Here is a 21,075-nt window from a genome sequence, read left to right as displayed (position 1 = left end):
AATAAATGACATGACAAGACCGACAGAAATGGCGAGGGATGGAGAAGAAAGAGACAACTCAATGAGGACTGCCGTCGACAAACCAACGACCATGGTGTATTTGAAAAGTCCCGACCTTTTTAGCAATGATAGTGATGATAGTGATATAAGCGGCCCTTCGACATCGAACCATGCGGTGCAGGAAGCTAATGCCGATAAGGAGGAAGCCGACGCCGATAAGCAAATATTAGTTTGGGAAAAAAGAAATCCATTATTTTTTCGGTAGATGGCTGCACTGATAGATTTCTCGTAAAGTATCGATCAAACAATTTCAGATTTATGCTCGTTGGAAAGGTGACATTTCGCAGTAAAAAAAATTCTTTTGCTGTTTTTTGTTTGGTGCATTCAGTTGTGAGTTACAGCGTGCTAAAAATGGAAGTGAACAAAGAGAAAATTCGGTACATTTTACAGTTTTTCTTTGACAAAGGCGAAAATGCAAGCCAGGCGGCTAATTTTGGATGGTGTTTATGGTTCCGATACTGTAACAGCCAATTATGTGCAATTTTGGTTTCGTAGATTCCGTTCAGGAATTTTTGATGCACCTCGCACAGGAATGAGATAGACCCATTTCTTAAACGGATGGTGAGTGGAGATGAGAAATGGATCACATACGATAACCCTGTGCGAAAACGATCGTGGTCAAAGAGCGGTGAAGCACCTCAAACGGCCAGGAAGGTTTTGCTATGCATTTGGTGGGACTGGAAGGGGATTATTTATTATGAGTTGCTTCCATATGGCCAAACGCTAAATTCTGATCTCTACTGTCAACAACTGGACCGTTTGAAGATAGCGATTGACCAGAAACGGCCAGAATTGGCCAACAGGAGAGGTGTCGTGTTCCACCAGGACAACGTTAGACCACACACATCTACAGTGACTCGCCAGAAACTTCGGGAGCTTGGTTGGGAACTTTTAATGCATCCGCCATACAGTCCGGACTTGGCACCAAGCGATTATCATCTTTTTCTTGCATTGTAAAATTTCTTTAATGATAAAAAATTGGAATCTAGGGAGGATTGTGAAAATCGACTACTAGAGTTTTTTGCAAATAGAGACCAGGACTTCTATGAGAGAGGCATTTTGAAGTTACCTTTAAAATGGCAACAAATCGTACAACAAAACGGTGCATATTTGACCCAAATCGGACAATCCGAAGCCTGTTAAATAAAGTCCTGAAGTTCATATAAAAATAATGGATTTCTTTTTCCCCAAACTAATATATGAAAATCGGATCGCAGCGTACGCAGCCCAGCTGGAAGAAGCCAACGCCGATATGGAAATGCTAAAACGTCGGATTGCAGGTTTTGAAGCCCAGCTGGAACCCCAACCTGATAACGTGGTGGCGGACATAGAAGAACTTCGGGGAAGTCGTCAAGTGTTTGACGGCTGAAGACAAAATAGCACAAATGTCTTTCGACGAAGTGTTCACAAACAATCTGGCAGTGTATTCGCGGAAGACCGATACGCTAATAGGATGCCAATACGCCGACGACAGGCAGAAGGAAACCTGCCCGCACAAAACAATGCTTGTTTTCGGCGTAAGAAGCCTGGCGACGGCTTTCAACCTCATTTTAAGCGTAAACCCTCCCGCTCCCGTCAAAGGCCAATGTTTTAGAAGAATTAATTTTGAAGAACGTAGACATGGCAAAACAAATTGGGCTGGACGTGCGGGCTGTAGTGTCTGGCCGGAATAAGTCGTACGGTAAATTTACGGAAAAACTACCGCGTGGAGTAGTACACCAACATGATTATCTACACATCCTGAAGAGTCTAAAAGAAAACGGTGAGAAATTGAAAGGTGGGCACGACTATTCAATAATGACCAAATTGTGCAAGCTCGAAGAGACCACCAGCAAATTTTGGACCCTTCGAGGCGCCATTGTAAACGCTGGAGTTCCCTGGTATCTTCCAGAGTCGGTGCAATTTTTCAACAACTCCACGACAGGCATCCTGGAAGCAGCAATCAAAGAAGGTGTTTTCAAAATAATTAGCTTCGTAAACATATTTCACCGAAGCTGTATAACGGCACGAAACGTAATCGAGTTAACCGAACATTTAAAAGAAGTCACCAACAACTTACGGCAAATTTATAAAAACGACCCCACCACCGTTGCCTTGGAAGAGACCGCAGCGAATTTTTCGAAATTAATGAAAGATTTAACGAAGGCTTACCCTGACACAACTTTCACTTTATTCACGGTAAGCCAAGACCTCCTTGAGGCGTTCTTTATAAATATTGGCAAAGTGATTCGAAAGAGGACCAGATCGCCCCCCGAAATCGTGCACTTGGTCAACCGCCTGAGAAATCTACAGTTATTCAAATACAAAACCGGATTCCAAACAAAGAATGATTACCGGTTAACAAATCTCCTGGATTGCGAAATAGAAGAAGAGCCCGAAGAAGACTGCGTACCGTGTGGGCTCGATGGAGAGGTATTTAAGAATCTCCAAAATCTTAAACTTAAATACCACGAGATCAGATTTCTCCGACTATACACGGCCTCCGGATTAGGTCGCTATATCCGTGATCAGCTGAAATGCAGCCGCTGTCTACACGATATGACGGATGAGGAGCGCGACTTATGCAAAGAGGTGATGGGTGAGACGATGGCGAAGGACCCTGTAAACACCATCCTCTTAACGAACGAGCACATCAAGCTGGCGTTTCCAAAACCAGCAGTAAACAATGCTTTCGACGCAGCGTATGAAGTTTTTTATGCTGTGATGCGCGGGTATATGCTCGACGCAGATGTAGGGAAACGCATATTGAGTACAGTGGTAGCCAATATTGATTTCTTCGAATCGGACGGATCATGCGTTTCCGGCACGATGCACCAACAAAATTTACTTGGTTTCATCCTGCCTATGCCGCTAAAAACGAAAAACTGCAGAGAGTCGATTGACAAGAACGTGTCCGCACACAAGTAAATATTATTGTAGTTTTTAACTCAAGTTTATAATGGTGTAGGCTTACTGGGGAGCCAGCCATTCAAAATAATTGGCAACGCGCCCACACGGTACCTCTAAGGTGGTGTGGAAATCCGTGAGATTTTTTCTTTTTGTTTATTTTTTTCATCAGCAGTTTCTAGAGGAATTGCATTGGTTTTTGGAGAAATGCGAACTTGGCCGCACGACATCAGCAAAATATGTTTATCTCTTTATTGTTGTACCGCATTTATGTTGTGACCATTTTGATAAACTTTCTGTGGATATATAAGCCATATATGTCTGGGCTCATTCTATATCTCGAAAACAAAAGTTAATCCCAGGTCACTGGTTATTTTCATTTAAAATGAAGTGGACAACCAGCAATGTAAAAAATCCAAATTATACCGAAAATCATGAGTTTTACGTGGGTACACAAACAGGTTTTTATCAATTTATAAACACAACAATTTAGTTGCACCACGGATTTTATCAGTTTATACGCAACAATTTAGTTGCACCACGGTTTTTTATCAATTTATACGCAACAATTTAGTTGGACCACGGTTTTTATCTTATTTATTTATTCTCACTATGTAAACCATTCATTTGGTTGCGCAATACCATAATAATAATCAGCTGTAATTTGAAGAACATTTTTGGATTAAAATTATAAAATTGCATTGTGGTTGAAAGATGGGAAAATTGAAACGATATTAATAGAAAAAAAAACTAGTAAAAATTAAAAGTAGTAGCAATTCATAATCAGCGCCATTATTCGAGTCATTTGCATTCAACTTGAAACTACTTATGCGATTCTTGTTTTTCGTGCGTGACCTAGAACCAAATTCAAAATTTGTGGTAATAAGAAGCTGTCTGCCCTTCAGTTGACAATCATTCATTCCGAATCGAGAATTTTCAGAAATTTACCAAAAAATGTGCAAATATTTTACCATACATTGTTTCGTGAATTTAGGTATTTCTGTATTACTAGTATATATTATATATATATGTATATAATATATTATATTAATTAAATATTTATTTAGATACACATACATATATTTTCATTGAGAATTTCATTTATGGAAGCACACATTTGACGACCATAAAACAAACTTCAAGTTTTCAATATGAATAATGTTATGAATGCTAGTGAAAGAAAAAAAGAGGAGGGAATTAAACAATGAAATGAAAAAATTAATAATCCAAGCAAATTATTTTATATAGCTAATTATAAATTAAAGCAAATAATTCAAGAGTTTAGATTAACAATGCAAAGTTGCAGGAAATAGGCATTTTAAGAGAAAAATGAGAAATGTTATGTGGCGGAAAATGGAGCCGTTTCGACCTTGTTAAAATGGAGCATTTCGCAAAATATGTTGTTCGGCAGCAATTTTATGATCGAGAAATTTTTCACCCGATACTAAGAACAACTAAAAACACTACAGTGGATAATAAAACATCATTAAATACCCTACACACCTCAATTTAATACAGTTATTCATACAAGGACTTTTCAACATAACGTGTTACATAACTTTCGTGCTTAGGCTAGAACCCATCAGGTTTTTTAAGTCATCTTTTTATCGGTTTGCGGTTTGAAGGAGAGGGATGGTCGTGTAAGTATTATTATTGTTATTATTATTATTATAATTTTAGACTAATGAAATAAATTCTTAGACATAGACCACTAGTAACACAGGCTATCGGCTCTAGTTTAAATAAATGTACATGAGATAATGAGCTTAGTAGTATTAAAAAAGTAATATATGGTGTTTGCATTATAATTATGGAGGAACATTGAGAATGCACGGATCATTGGATGCCCCAGAATTCGTAAATGGAAATTAAAATAAATTCCAAACTAATTTGTTTACTTACAAACAAAACGGAAACTGCACCAAAACGAAAACCTTGATTTTGTGAGAGGTAAGTAAACTGATTTTATTTTTTCCTTGCTTTTTACTTTTGTGTATGATCAATGATTCCATATGCCACCATATACTGACTAAGTGTTGTTAGGTGCCATTTGAAGTTTCCACTGGAAAGTTTAACATTTTTAACTACAACTTTCGGCAGAGCGATTTTTGTTGTTTACTGGCATTAACTTGGTGAAAATTTTCGCGCGATGATTTTTTACGGCTTTCGTTCTGCACTATCAAGACAAGAGTGCTAGAATCAATTTGATGCTTAATAATGTTTGACGCGCCATCCCTTGCCACGGCGAAAATCTTAAATCATAGCCGCCGTTCAATCACCACGGAAAGTGTTGTCCAAAACCAGCTATCATGCAAAAAATGTTGATGATGTGTAAAAGCTGATAATCAATGTCGAGACATGATTGAGGCAGCCTCTTTTACAAGTTCCACTAAACTATACGAAATATTACATGGTCATAAACTTGTACAAGAGGAATTTTCTCGTTGGATATCACATAGTTTGACAAAATCCCAAAATTATGACCATGTCGCTTGAGGCCTTGGGTTTAAAAGACTTATATAAGACCTTAACAGATGACGAATCATCGATATATGTGGATGAGCCGGAAAACAAACAGCATTCAACTCTGCGACTGGTTCAAGGTTAAACAATTTCAACAAAGTTTGTTCTGGGATGAAGCACTTTGAAACAAATAGTCGCCCGTTTTTCCACAGAAAACTGTACCTGTATCATTACTTTTAGAAAAAAGCAAAACGATCAATACTGAGCGTTGCGCGGCCATTTATTTGCCGGAAGTCTCTTGTAAAATAAGGAAAACAAACACGCTTATTCTCCAATCCGCAAATGCGAGTTCTGAAATGTCTCTGCCTACAAGCGGCCAGTGACTTCCTTTTGTAACCGGATGTCAAGAATAAACTGTGTGGACGGAGACTTTCGTCGCCCGTAAGAAGCCATTGATGCGTTTAAAAATCCTGCTTTAAAGATGCCTCAAGTGGTATAAAAAATTACTATAACAAACTGTTTGAACGTACGCAAGATAGTAAAGATCATAGAGGACAATAGAATAGTAGACAATTTAGTGCTTCTCTTACACTTACTCGTAGTTACTAGCGCATGTGGAGTGAAATGAGCAAAACCATCGAAGTAATGAAACGGAAAAGACGAATTTATAAAATTCATTAGTACAACACATGCTTGAAGGAAGTTTACGTTTATATCTTGCATAGATAACTAGATAACTTGTTTTCGATTGATTCAATTACATTCTTCTTGGGCTAGCCTGGATGAAGGCAGAAGTAGCAAGCACATCACACTAATAATGACACAAAACGGGATAGGCTCCATTGTACTGTTTTAAATTCAAAACTAAGCAAAGCTTTATAAGTAGCATAGAACTCTTTCTTATATACCGATGATTGCTTTTTTTGAATCGTTTAACGTATCAAATGCTTTAGTTTCATTTCAATTTTAACAAGCAGTTAATAACTCAGTTTAATTGCTGAAAAACAACAGTTCGTTACGGTTTTATTTAGTTATTTTCTTTTTTGAATTCCAATAGCTTTTAATGCCTTCGCATGGTAGGTACAAACCCTCAAAGCATTACTAATCGACGCTTCACTTAAATTTTATTTTAGTCGTGTCCTTATACGGTATATCTAGTTATCTGAAAACTAATTAAAGATAAAGCCAAACAAGTAAGAAAGCTATATCCGGTTGGGGCACATCGCTTTCCATGCCAAAAATTACCAGGGTGAACGATCTTAAAGCAAACCTTGCTTTAAAAATAATAAAAAGAAAAAGCAATCCTAGCTTGGTTAGATAATTTGCTTTCAACGTGTTTCCAAGAAATCAAGTTAAGGTTAATTAAAAGCAGAAAGACTGGATGAGCATAGCAGAATTTAAATATTTGCCCATAAAGAAATTAAAACAGTAACATTGGAAGAAAAAAGTTTTAATATAGTTTAGCTCATAGACGTATTCTGGGACATGGTGGGAATAACTTGGTTAACAATAACCTATAATGAAGAAAAGTTCGAATCATTAAGGATTTGCGTCGAGGGCATGATTCCCAATTGTAAAAAGACAGACATTAATTTGTCTGGCTATCGGGCATAGAAGGAAGTATTGCTATAGTTCTTCTACAACATTCCTTTCATTATATTTACGAAATAGTACCTCTTGTTTGTAAAGTAGTTGAAACAATGAAGGATGTTCGATGGTTCTTGCTATATTTATAAAAAAAGAGGTTTTCCAACTGCTGTTGTGTCATCACAGATATTTAACGACTTTGTTAAGGAAATCGTTGATGTACCCCTTCTCCAGCATAATCAGTTCCCATATCTCGGACCTATTTTTTTTTGCCTAAACACTCTGCTCATCCTGTTTTTAACGTGTCATCCAAGATATCCTTTCACCAACACTAGTTCAGCAGTGTTTAACCTATTGAAATGTCGGGCGTCACAAATTAATCTCCCCTGGTATCCTCCTTTTGTAAATGTACCAATTTGGGATTACGCGTTGATTATAATTTGTTGGCAATGAGCCAAAAACCCACAAGTTTACATGTATTCATTGTATGCTGCACTATAGTCGTGATCTCTCACGGATTTTAAGTCACTTTCAATTTTTTTGGTCCATTTTGAAGGGCATATTTTCATTTTTGCAAATGGGAGCATACTTGCCACAGCCATTTACATAGATGGATATATAAAGCATTATTTCGAAAAAAAAAAAATTTCAAACTTCAAAATTCCGTAAAAAAATTCACATAGTAACAGCATTCCCACATTTTATATTGATAAGAAAAACTTAGGTCGGATGGGGTAATTGTTTGAATCTATATCCTGCCATATAACCGTTCCTACGAAAACTGAACCTTCATATGGCAATATGGTATAATTTACATTAGTCTATGAGAAGAGTTGGTGGATAATAGTAATTAGACATAGAAATTGATATTGCAGAATTTGGGCCACGTAGGTCTTTTCTTATTTCTTTAATCTGGTATAAAAGTTAACTGCATCAGTTTTGTGTTTGCATGGAAAGCGCGCCTATTCATGAAAACAAAGCGTAATTTTTCACAAAAATAAGTGCATGACTGTATTAGGGCAAGTGTGGCTGAGTATTTAACGACCGACCTTGACCAGTTATAATGTTTTTACGCTACGGTTTAACTTTGTTGCTTGTAATACTTTCTACTTTTTTCCTTGTCAAATAAAAGCAGTGAATATCTATACCGCTGAGACATTATAAATTCTAAAATTTCTGAAATGCAAGCGACTTCTGGATACAGATTGGCTTTCTTCGCCTTGTATTCTCAAAAACACTTTTCCATTCAACACTTCTCCGAAAAGAAACAAGTTTGTTTGTTTGATATGTTGGAAAACTAATTTTGTTTATTCTACGCAAGTGGTAGAGGTTGGAAGGTGCTGAGTTATTGCTAAGCTTAGTCCATCGCCCCAAGCATATGCTCGTATTTTAACTTCTCGAATTAACTACGTTATCAAGTCAGTCATTTCCCCTTGCCTGCAAGCAATTCTAAAAATTCTCGACAATCTCCCTTCGTTCACTTCTGGTACATTTAAGGTCTTCTGTAAAGGCAAACGAATGTTAGCTAAACAGATTTTAGTAAAGCCTTGACAGAATTGATATACCGCTAGTCCAAATGCTTGCTTTTATTTGTATTTTTTCAATATTAAGAGGAGTTTCAGCCAATTAGGAAAAGTAAAAAACGTGATAAACGGATGGGTCACTTGGCGTAGAAAAAGGTGGGTCTATCTGCAGTCTTTCTGGGTGTTACACAAACATCCGCCCAAACTTAATATATCCTTGCACTACAAGCTGTGTAGGAAATAGAAAAACAGATTGTTTAACTGTAACTTTTAATGAAAATTTTGATGTTTCCTTTTTTTTTGACTATACAGTAAAAGCTTCTTATTCGGGAGGTATACATTCCATAAAAATGACGGGAATACGGAAACCGTGAATACGGAATGGTAATTTATATGGGATTGTAGGGGATACGTTCCTAGGTGACAAAATAAAAAAGAAACCGTGAATACGGAATGCTAATTTATATAGGATTATAGGGGATACGTTCCTAGGTGACAAAATAAAAAAAAAAAGCAAATATATAAAAAAATCAATCAATTTTTAAAAGCTCCTTCAATTCAGACTGATGCGCAGCAGTCGCATTAGAAATTTGCCTCTCAAAAGTAAGACTTCGTTCCTTAGACGGATCAATGTTCATAAAGAAATCGTCAAGCTCATTTGCCATTCTTAAACCTTCCCTAAGACTTTTCAAGTTAAATGTCACGTTTCCAGTGCTTGTTGAAGCCTCTTTTTCAATGGGCGCTGAATTTAACCCTTCCTCTAAATCGGTTTCAGTCAAAGATTCATCTTGCGATTCAAGCAATTCCTCAATGTTACTTGATTCGATCTGTTCGAACCCATCTCGTCTTATTCCATTCGAGATTTCGGCTATGTTTGTAGTCAAAGTGTGAACTTTCATAGATTCTTTGTCATTTTCCGCAGTCAAAGCAGGCCACAGTTTTTTCCAGCATAAGTTCACTGCGGCTTCAGTTCTTCCAATGATTCTTTTATGCATTCCACGATGCATCTTGCTACGTCGAATTTCTTCCTGCATTCCATAACATTCATATCAGGATTACATTCCATATTATCCAATATGATTTTAAAGGTTCGTCTAATGTAATATAGCTTAAAGGCCTGGATTATTCCTTGGCCCGTAGGTTGCAGCAGAGCTGTCGTGTTGGGAGGTAAAAATGTCACTTTTATGTTTGGATGCATAGTTTCAAGTTCGAAAGGCTGATCTGGTGCATTGTCCAAAACTAAAAGTGCTTTGAAGTCTAAATTCTGTTTTTTTAAATAAGTTTCAACTTCAGAAAAAAAACAATTCCAACAATTGGGTCGCATTTTTTTAATCCGCGAATAAGAAATTTTTACTGTATTTTCAATTTTTGCATGTCATCATAATTTTGAATTTCATATTTCTTTTTAACAAAAATTGGAAGTTAATGTACCTCTTCGTTTGTGTGCGTGTTTAAAACGAAATTTAAGCTATTATAAAATTTTACATCTTATGACTCGTTTTCGATATAACATGGTACATATTGCCTTGCCATTTATCTTCTTTAAAATTCTCGTATAATATTGTTTTGATATAACGTAGTAGGTAAGATTATATTATATCTAAGTTCAACTTATATTATTCCATATCTTGGTTTAAATAAAAAAAAGTTTTGTATAAAACGATTTCGGTCCAACGTGGCAAGCATTAATCGTGGCCCATTTACGTACGATAAAGAAGATAAAAACTATCTGATCGCATTTTAAGTTGACAGTGTTCGATTTCGTATCGAGTTGCGCTTCTCCTTCGCTGCATTTGCATTTGATGTCGTAATTATAACGAGAGAAAAAGAAATAAAGGAAACACAAATTCCCTTTTCATATTCCCTCATTCATATCTTACGCCACCGAACAGCATTGGAAATAATTATATGGTTATTTGCCAAAATTCTCAAATTTCTAAGATTAAGTAATCTTTTTATCTCCATCAATTTAATCAAATATGTGCTTTTGTCACGATATTTCACTTTGAGCATAAGGTTCGATATTTATATTGTTTTCGAGTCAAAATATCTCATTTTACGTCCGATACCGAGCAAGCACTCATACGCTACTTAGTACCGCCAAGCCAAAAAGTGAGTTCACTAGCGGGTTTGCTCGCTAATCCGTAAATCGACCACACGTTATACGAGGCACACCTTGTACATAAGCTTTGAGTTTCATTTAAGTTAAATCAAGCTGCGATTTGCCTTAACTCAACTATACTTGATCGAAAATTGTCTTGCCCTTAAGTATTAGGTGTCTGCAAAAATGATGAGTATTTTTTCACTTGAAAAACATTTGCGTCCTTGTAAACTTCTAGAAACAATTGATTAATTGACTGCTAAGCAGTTCGCAACTTCTTGGAGAGTTTGAGTTGGGTTACCGGCCAATTCATGGTCCTTGAACTTTTTTGATGCTCCAGGTCGTTTTCGGGCATTGCCATGAAAATCAGCTCTTTTAACCTATTGAAATCAAAACCAACTAATAGAATACGATGGAACAGTATCATCGTAATCTTCTGAACCTGTTTGGTGGGCTTCGGCAGCAGATTTCTTCAAATTAGGCAATTTGATTATTATGTGCACTGGTATTTTCCATTTTTTTATCATTTTTACCTGTACAGGCCGCTGATCAAAATTTTTGCAAACACTTAATATTTCAAAGCGATTAACTCTTATACAAAATTTATTAATAAGCAAAATATTTTAAGCTTTAAGTTCCGTATTAGCATTGCGTCAAAGAAATTTTTGTTTAGCTATGGGCACACTAAATGGAGTCCATATTGTTGATTTAATGGAATGACGAATTTTGTACGTCGTATGTGTTTACTCGCTCTTACTCAAAAGATTAAGAAATAAAATAACGTTTGTCTTGGTTTAACAGAATACTTATTGTTTGAAATTAAGGTTTTTTTTTTTATCATTTTATTAAAATTTTTTGACGATAAGTTATGAAGGCTAATAAGTTAATTTAAATATTAAATTGGATTATTTGGGATTGTAATTTTATGATAGCTGGAGGATTATTAAATGTTCATAAATTTGAGTTTCGTTTACTTCTTTTTTTAATGTTTATATGTGTATAAAAAATTGCGAATATAAAAATTTTTTTCTTTTATTTTCGTTTGCCATTCCTTTATTTCTGCTTCTTGTAAATCTATTTAATTTTTGCTTTTGGAACTTTAGGAGTGTTATAGGATTACAATGTGTGTGTATATTTCTTTTTTGTATATTAACATCATTTTTTTTCTTATTTTTTTCTTATTGAGAATTTTAAAATTTCACTACTAGACACAAAATATAAAATCAATTAAGTAAATTTCATAACCTGAAAAAAGAAACAAACAATTGCATAATTAATTTAACTAATTTAACGGGAAGCTTCGCTTTTACACAGTATTTATATAAAGTTTAGGAATCCGTTAACGGCTTTAGAGAAGAGTGTGTCTTAAGATGTGTGATAAGAACGAAAACAACATTTATGGTAATCTATTTTTTTTTAAGTGTGTAAATGATGATTCCAGTTTAGCTTACAGGTAATTTCAGTTTGATTCAATTTTAATTTCATTTAATTAATTTCTATTCTTTTATTCATCAATTATAAGAGTTGCTTACAAATATTTTTTGAAATTTAAAAAATCTATATATATTTTCTGATATATGTGAAAACTTAAAAAATAAACTATAAAAAATAAAATAATAACATAAATAGACAATAAAAACAATTCTAATAAAAAAAAAATTATGGTATTAACTAAAAAGAAAAATATTTAAAAAAAAAAACTAGATATGCTTTTCATAGTTAAATATACAGTATTGAGTTACAATATAATAAATAAATTATTTAATAACAAACTTGGCCATTTCTTATTACAAAAAACTGATTTCAATAAATTGCATATATTATATAAACGAAAAAATTAATAAAAAGTATAAAATCAATAATGACTGCTTAAAGTTTACAGCCGAAATGAAAATATGGTTTAAAGCGTTACATACGCTTCCTTGTTAAGTCTTGATTTATTTAATATAGGCATATGAGAATACGTTTCGATGCTTTTTCTAAAATGATATATAAATATATTCCCATATTTATACGCACATATATACATATATGTGCGTGTGTATATTATGTTAATTTATGTAATGAAATTGTAACGATAAGTTACGTTTTATTAGTATGCAAATGTGTATGTAAATCGATTGTTTGCATTCGTTTATACTTTTCACTTTTCTCTTAGCTATGTCTTAGAAAAACGTCGTAGAAAAAGAAGGTTTCAGCTTTTTCCCATATTACACATTAATTTCTCCATATAGATTTGTTTCTTTTCAATTGCATCATTATAATGGTTTTTAAAAGCCAATAAAGCATTGTGCCGCGTTTTAAAAATACAACCAATATGTTACGATCGATCCGAGATATAAATTCAATGATGGTCCATATTCAGGCGTATGAAACATCGCCATTGCTTATAGGTTCATTGACCGTCGGTCTGAAGGCTTTCTTTGTTTCATTAACTACGGTTGAATGTTTGTCGGCAAAAGCCGCCATTTTATTTATTTGTGTTGAGGAAGGTGATGTCAGGGTGATTCTATAATAAGACAAACGTTTCTGTTTTTGTATGACCATGAAATATAAGGAATTGTAGGAAAAAGTTGCGTGCGAGTGCCGTAAAGTATACACCAACATTTGTGATGATGATAATGTTAGTTAGGTTAAGGAGAAAGATAAGGGGAAATACTAGTAATGTTGACCCAATCATGCCTTTTTGAATATTGTGGTTATTTAAAAAAATCTAATATAAGTTTATAGATGCGCTCTAAACAAACTTGCTTTTAATTGCATTGAGTAGCGTTAGAAGGAGTGCGATTGTTTTGTATTATTCTATCACTTTTAATTGCCGACAATTGACTGCTTTTATAACGTTCCAGACATAGTTGACCAACACCTACCTGGGATTATTGTCAACTTTTTCTCGTATTAAGGTGGCTGTGCTGTTACTGCTAGCAGAACTACCGTTTTGCTTTTGTCCTGAAGAACGTTTACTTTGATGAGGTTTTAAACGTTCTTCCAGGTCACTTAGCGATGCCTCTGAGCTCGGCGTCTCCTCACTAAAAACACAAAAAAAATTAATATACTTTTTAAGTATCGAGATTAATTTACCTTTCGCTTAGATCATCGTCGTCACATTCTTCCATTGCTTGTTGTAAATCCGCTATGCGTTGTAAAGCCAATCGTAAATCGTTGCGTAAAGCTGTTGATTCACTTTCAAATTGTTCAATTTTCTTCTCTAGATCTTTTCGCCTAGTTACGGATTCCTGTTCACGGCCTGAAACCATTTGATATTCTTCACGCAACTCCCTGAAACTTTTCTGTGACTTCTTAAGGGCGTCTTGGGCTTGGAGTTCTCGTACTTTGCACTGGGAGAGTTCAGTTTGTAATCTTTCTAAGGCTTCTTTGTGGCGATTCATTTGCACTTCCAGTCGTGTTCTAGTTGTCTGTTCCAACTCCAAACGTGATTCTAGTTCTTTGGTACGCAGTTCAAGACTATTAAAAGAACAGTAAATACGCTATTTTAAAGAGAATGAATCGGGACCTACCGTTTTGACATCATAGCCGCTGACGGATCTGCTAGATTTTCAATATTTTCTAGACGATGTTGCAAATCCATGACCTGCTCTTTTAAATTATTGCGTTCTGCTTCCAATTCTGAGATTTTGAATTCAAATTCTGATACCGCCACCTGCTCAGTGTTCAGCTGCTTTACAGTTGCGCTGAACTTCTTCATTAATTCAGCTAATTCTTCTTCATTTTCTTCGATTTGTGACTGTAATTCGGCACGATCGCGTTGGGCTGTATTTGCTTTGTCTTCGGCTTCGTTACGAGCTCGATTTGACTCTTCAAACAGGGTTTGCACCTCAGCTAGTTCAACTTCGGTTGCTTGTCGCGTCTTCATGGCCAGCATACGTGCCGATTCCGCATCTTCTAGTTGATTGCGCAGTTGCCGTATAAGAGCCTTACCGGGAGTGTCAGCTTTCAGTCTTTCCAATTGAGCTTGAGCATCTTTAAGCAAAGCTTTGTGTTTTCTCAAGTCACGCCTAAGTTTCTGATTAGCTGCTTCCTCCACCTGCCGATCAACTCGATCTTGATCTTCCATAGATGATAAACGTCGCTCCAATTCGTGTTTTTCACGTAGAAGCAACGTTCGTTCTTCATGCTCTGCTTCTAGTTGACATTCGAGGGCTGTAACAAAATATTATCGTCTTAAAGTTAGATTTGATTTCATTTAATTTTTTAAAGCTTTATTTACCTTTAATTTTCTTGTAAGCACTACCACGTGCCTCCTCCAATTCTTCGTCGCGTTGCTGAGCTTCGCGCCTAGCCTCCTTGCGCATCGTTTCCAAAGACATTTCTAAACGCAGTTTCGCTTGTTCTAACAGTTGCACTTGACCAGCCATCTCATCCAGTTCCTCTTCCTGTTCTTTTACTCGTCTGTCCAATTCGTTTTTGGATCGTCTCAACTGAGCAATCTCTTCTTCAGTACCGCCGCCAAACGTCATTTCCTCTAATTCACGTTGCAATGATGACAACTTCTCTTCCTTGAGATCAAGCTCAAGTCGAGTGTCCTTAAATGTTAGTGGTAAGAAGTTAAATTAGAATTTATATACTAAATGATATCCCATATAATTTATTTAAAGAAATTATTTTAAATATTAACAATGCTTAAGTCATCTAAGTTATCTAAATTTTAGATTTTAGAAACTTCTTGGAATGAACATTTGTTTAAGTTTAGAAATAATAACGAAGATTTGAAAATCTGAAATTTGCGAGAACAGTTGTGACAGAGGCTGTCCTTCTCCCGAACGACACCGTTACTATTTTATCATTCAGCGATTTTATATTAATTTTTGGAGGGTATGGATGTTATAGTTGTTGAAAATTACGTTTCAGATATAATGATTTGCTACAATGGAAGTTAATATTATCTTACAGCGTAGCAATCGTAGGCGATGTAGATTTTATATATAGCTTCAATGGCAAGTGCATGTCGATCGAACGACGTTATTTTCTCGATTTTTTTGATATAAAACTAGCAATAGTTTTCCTTGGTTCAAATTATATTGCCTTCTTCTGAGTACGCGCGATCGCACCTTTACCTTAGGACACAGTAGTAGTAGTAGTAATCACAACTGAATTTTGGATTTGTGGTGGTTCTTAAAGCCTCGTTGAACGGCTAGGAGAGTGCCTAATGAAGCATTCCGTTTGACGCCTTGTACGTATCTCGACGAAATCTCTTTTCACCTCTTGTTTATCGGACAGCAATTTCGCCACTTACTTAGTACACTTTTTGGTTTAATAGGACCGTTACCCTGTTACATTCTGCACAGAAACACAACTGAATCTGTTGCATGCAATGCATTTGTCCGATAAAACCATCGATCAATTTAATTTTTTTTTTTAGGATTGCCTTACAAACAAAATTTAACACAAAACATTCATACTTGAGATAAATAATCTCAAATAACAACCACATTTTAAAGTTAGCACACAAGTGGTAAATATTTTTTTGCGCAACTTTAATTGGAAAATAGATATTGGAGCATTTTGTCTGGGACGAATATTATATTTGATGCAATATCACAAAAATCATGACAATAACAACAAAGTTTGGCAACTCTGCGTGCGTGTTGTAGTCGCGTTTTTATTCTGTGCAAGAAATATTTTAATTTTTGTAGTGTATTTATTAGCTTTTTTGCTTTATTCGTGTTTAATTTTAAAAATTCTCTAAAAGAATAAAGTGTAAATTTAACGTATATGAATTTATTAACCATTTATATGAAAAAATCATTTTGGTTTAATGTAATCAACATTTGAGCTCTTAGCGAAAGTCTCTCTTTTTGCCTGTTAATCTTTGTTTACAGTTTCTCTAGCATTCGCTTTATATTTACAGTGGGCAGGGCAGTGAGAAATTTGCTTTAATTTGCTGAAAATTTGTGCCGTGGAATTTTTTAGTTTTTCTTTTTTTCCTTCATAAGCTACTCTTGTTGTTTTCAATGGACATGGACTGCGTATTTACACTATGTCATGCGAAAACGGGCCCTGAATCTGAACGATTCATTTCTTGTTAGCTGTGTGATCGTTTTGGACATGCAAAGTTTGCTGGTATTATGGGCCGTGCTGCTGATGCAGTCCTTGACCCTTCTAAAGGTTTATGATGGTCATGCAGAAAGCGGGATGTTGATTTCTACAAACTCTTCACGGAGACGAGAAATTGTTTCTCAGATTTGAGCAAAGATCTCGGCTCCTTGTGGGAGAAATTTGAAATAATCAAGACTAGGTTTGATGAGTGTGCAGTCATCTTCCTCTCCAGCTAACAAAATTTCAACCCGTAGCGTACCGTGTGGTTTGTCACCTCTGTGTTCTCCTAAGTCCGTTTCGTCGGTGCAGGTTAATTCGGTCGGTAACATAAAAGTTACAAAAAAGCCGGGAAGTCCTTCTGGTTTGAGCTATGCTGATGTCACTCAATCTTCTCAGGCGTCATCGCCTAAAACTAATAATGATAATAGTAAGTCGTCCTCTCGTCCTGGCTGTTCGAGTGTGAACGCCGGTCGCCAAACTGGGCACGTCGCACAAGCTGTTCGTGCAAGTGTGGTTACCCCTTTTATATTTTCCCCAACTCATAACTCCCCATCTGTCAACCCTGCTGCTCCTAGTACAGATGATATATGTTTGAAGGTAGTTCCTCCCAAAAAGGCAATATTTGTGTCAAGACTAGCGCCAGATACATCTGTTGATAACATACAAAGTTACCTGGCAGCAAAAGCCCCTTCTGTCAATTTAAAGCGCGTTAGTATTTTTAAATTGGTCCCTTCTCAATCTAGAGGTATCTCATCTTTTAAAATTCTAGTTCCGACTGAAAATATGGATTTGATGTTAAATAAACCATTGTGGCTGGTTGGGTCCTTAATTAAGGAATTTATCCCTCAGGATCGACCCCGTAATGCTTATGCAGTAGCTCTTTCCCCTTCAAAAAACTAAATATTTCTGCAGGCTTATTTTCTCTCATTTATCAAAATGTTAGGGGCCTAAATTCAAAAATTCGTTCTACCTTCCTAAATTCAGTGAGCACGGAGTTTTCCTGTTTGGTCTTCACTGAAACTTGGGTATAGCCGGATCTACATTCGTCGGGACTTTTTCATAATCCACTTCAAGTTTTCCGAAACGATCGATTGTATCGCAATGGTGGTGGTGTTTTAATTGCCGTTTCTTCGGCAGTCCCCTCCAATTCATTTGAATTTCCAACTACTCACGACGTTCATTTTATCGCCGTTCGAGTGAAATTTCCTAATAAACACTTATATGTGACTTGCTCCTATATTCCTCCAAATTCGGATATCTGTGTATAAAAGAAACAGACTGTCCTCATTTGTGAAGTGGCTAAGCAATCTAAACCTGCGGATATAGTCATTGCGTTGGCTGACTTCAATTTGCCTCAAGTCACTTGGTGTTACAATGATAGTTCTGGGTCTTTGATTCCTACCTCAACATCTGGTAGAGCCGTTGTGTTCTTTAATGAATTATTTGATCATAATTTAGTTCAATACAATGGTACCCCTAATTGCAATGGTAGATTGCTTGATCTTTGCTTTGCAAATTTCCTAAGTTAAAGTTGTTTTCCGTTTAGTTTGCCTGAGGATCCATATCATCCAGCATTGGGTTTTTCCTTCCATTACAAGCATGTGGGTTCGTTGAACGTCTATAACGTTCCGAATTCAATTTTTTCAAATATATTTTATGATTTCTATATAATAAATGTTCCAATGCTAAAATCACATCTTTCGCATATAGTGCTTGATTTCTCAGTGGGAAGTATTAACAGCTTACTGTCGTCGTTCTACAATATATTAAGTCAAGCTATTTTTGCATCCGTTCCAATCAGGCAATCCCGTGCTCGAAGCAAATGTCCCCCGTGGTTTAATAAAACAATTAAATATTACTAGAATAGGAAAAACAAGCTTTTCAAAAAAGTTTCGAAAAGTGGTTCTTTTTTCGACTATTTCGCTTACTCAGTGGCAACGCATAAATTTAATTCCCTCAACTGCCAATACTATTGCAGATACCTTCAGTTTGTTAAATCCTCCTTGTTTGCTAATCCGAAATACTTTTTTAAGTTCGTTAATTCCAGAAGAAAAATCTCCATAAATCCCTCGCATGAGTCATTTAATAGTTCCTCGGATGATTTTGAAACCTCAAATCTCTTTGCGGAATGCTTCCGACAGAACTTTTCAACTGTTAATTTTGACTTATCAGCAAACTATCCATATCTGATTTTTAATTTGATTTCAATTCCTAACTTTGTTATAGCTGAAAATAACGTTTTTGAAGCATTGAGCTCTCTAAGATATAATTGTTCGCCTGGACCTGATGTAATCCCCTTATTTGTACTTATATTTTTTGCTGGCGAGCTATGTGGTGTTATCTCAAAGATTTTTAACAAGTGCTTGAATTTAGGTGTTTTCACTTTGTGTTGGAAGACTTGTTTCCTTATTCCTATTCACAAAGGTGGTAGTAGGCAACTTGTAGAGAACTACAGAAGCATTGCCAAGTAGAGTGTCCTGCCTAAACTGTTCGAGCGAATTGTGGCTCAACATATAGCTCACATTTTCCATGAATTCGTGCATTCTTCCTCTCCAACATGGTTTTCGAAATGGAAGATCTACGGTCATCAATCTGTTAGAGTTTACTTCTCATGTTTTCAAGACTTTTCTAGTGGCTCTCGCACTGTTGACTACAGAGCGTTTAACTTCAGCAAAGCGTTTGATTTGGTTAACCATAGACTTTAAACTTCAAGCCTCTGGCTTACCTTTCTTCTTAGTGGAATGGTTAAGCTCTTATCTGCGTGGTAGATCATTCAGGGTTTTGTTTAACCTCATTACCTCAGATGAATTCTCCGTCTTTCGTACCTCAAGGTAGCCACTTAGGACCCATTTTATTTAATTTATACATCAATGATTTGCCCTCTATGATTAAATTCAACGAGATCTTAATGATGCTGATGAAAACTGGTTTCTTCCTTTTCCGTAGAATCGCAATCACATCATCTTCAATGTGATTTGAATAATTTGGTTGCATGGTGCTCTTTGAATCTTCTGAAACTAAATCTCAGTAAATGTAAAAAGCTTTCTTTCTCAAGAAGGAAGTCGTTCATTACTCAGTATTTCATTGATTCGCACAAGTTGTAGGACGTCGATAAGTTCACATATTGAGCTCTCGTTAAGCAAAGCTAGCTCCGCGCTTGGTTTTATAAAGAGGTGGTCCAATGAGCTTGATGATCCTTATATTACGAAAAGCCTTTACGTGTGTTTGGTTAGACCTATACCTTGAGTATGCCTCTGTTGTGTGGTCTCCTTCATATAGGTGCTACGTAGATTCAATTGAATCTGTTCAAAAGCAATTCTTGCTGTTTGCCCTTAGGAATTTGGTTTGGGACCCGATTGCCCCTCTTCCATCCTATGAAAACAGGTTGGTTCTGTTATCCTTACTGGAGACACGTAGATTTGTTCTTGGGATTTCCTCCGTAATCAAATTAATAAATGGCACAATTGACTCGCCAGTATTACTTCGTGAGATGGGCTTTAATGTCCCTAACTGCTTCTCTAGCCACTTCATTTTGATAAAGCTTAGTCAATGCAAATATAATTAGGAACTGTTTAACCCGCTCAGAGCTGTTTGCAAGAAATTATATCTATCACTTATTCTCATTATCGGACTCTTTATGTCGTACTTGAATTAACTTTTAACCTTAAAAAGTTATTATGAGTCGAAAATTAATTCTTGTTAACTGCAATCGTTTGCCAAGCTCAAGCATGTTTGCGATAGCTTAGGGGTTCACTTGCTATTTGGTCCTGTATCGATTGTGGTTGTGGCTCTATGCTAGTTGTGTACATGGTTTTTTTCTTTTTTTTTTTTCTTCTTATTTGTTTTGTTGTACTTATACCAAGTTTTAATATTAATTAACTTAAGATTTACTTTAAGAGTCAATTGTTTTAGTTGAGTTTCTCTTATAAGTGGAATAAATAAATAAATAGAGAAATAAATAAATAACACATTTTCTTTTTGTAAGAGATCTCCTTATTAGAATATGGTTGCAAATATCATAATTCAGTCTTGATGTTAAGTGAGACGGCTTGTGAGTACTTGCTGCTTATTCGAAAATAATCGTGATTTTAGGCAGTACGCCCGGGTATTGTGATAAGCACGACCTTACTCGTCTGCATGTAAGCGATAAACTGTGGGAGATAAACTATGCTTTGATGGGTAGCATAGATGTACCGAAACTCTCACCTCCCAGTGGTGATCCCCGGGCAACGGCTTCGGCCGGCTAAGAAGACTTTAAGGTTTTGGGCTGCTAACTCGGCGACGAGTGTCTGAGAGATGGTGGAGGGGTTGGCTGGAAGATGAGCTCTTCACTCAATAGCTGGTTACTGCCTAGGAAATTTCTGAATAGGTTTAAGTACGTTGAAGGTAGTAATCTAG

The 21,075-nt window shown here is 36.0% G+C and overlaps 1 protein-coding gene across 6 annotated transcripts in view; it reads right to left on the bottom strand.

Annotated features, from left to right (window-relative positions):
- Positions 1 to 11,824: 11,824 nt before the first annotated feature.
- Positions 11,825 to 21,075, bottom strand: part of LOC119638979 (unconventional myosin-XVIIIa) — a 66,132-nt gene continuing 56,881 nt past the window's right edge. For 5 of the 6 annotated variants that reach the window (XM_038036149.1, XM_038036151.1, XM_038036152.1 and 2 more), the window contains 5 exons: positions 14,849 to 15,164; positions 14,139 to 14,781; positions 13,702 to 14,085; positions 13,491 to 13,649; positions 12,252 to 13,129 (listed from right to left, as the gene is read on the bottom strand). In XM_038036149.1, coding sequence (XP_037892077.1) covers positions 12,982 to 13,129; positions 13,491 to 13,649; positions 13,702 to 14,085; positions 14,139 to 14,781; positions 14,849 to 15,164 — 1,650 coding nt within the window. In that variant the 3' untranslated portion in view covers positions 12,252 to 12,981. Of the gene's footprint in view, positions 11,866 to 12,251; positions 13,130 to 13,490; positions 13,650 to 13,701; positions 14,086 to 14,138; positions 14,782 to 14,848; positions 15,165 to 21,075 lie in introns of those variants that run through there. The other variant, XM_038036150.1, reaches the window with a different exon arrangement.

This window comes from Glossina fuscipes, unplaced genomic scaffold, assembly GCF_014805625.2.
Source record: "Glossina fuscipes isolate IAEA_lab_2018 unplaced genomic scaffold, Yale_Gfus_2 111, whole genome shotgun sequence".
NCBI lineage: Eukaryota > Metazoa > Arthropoda > Insecta > Diptera > Glossinidae > Glossina > Glossina fuscipes.
Note: the sequence above shows the minus strand (reverse complement) of the source record. Positions and strands in the feature narration are given on the sequence as shown.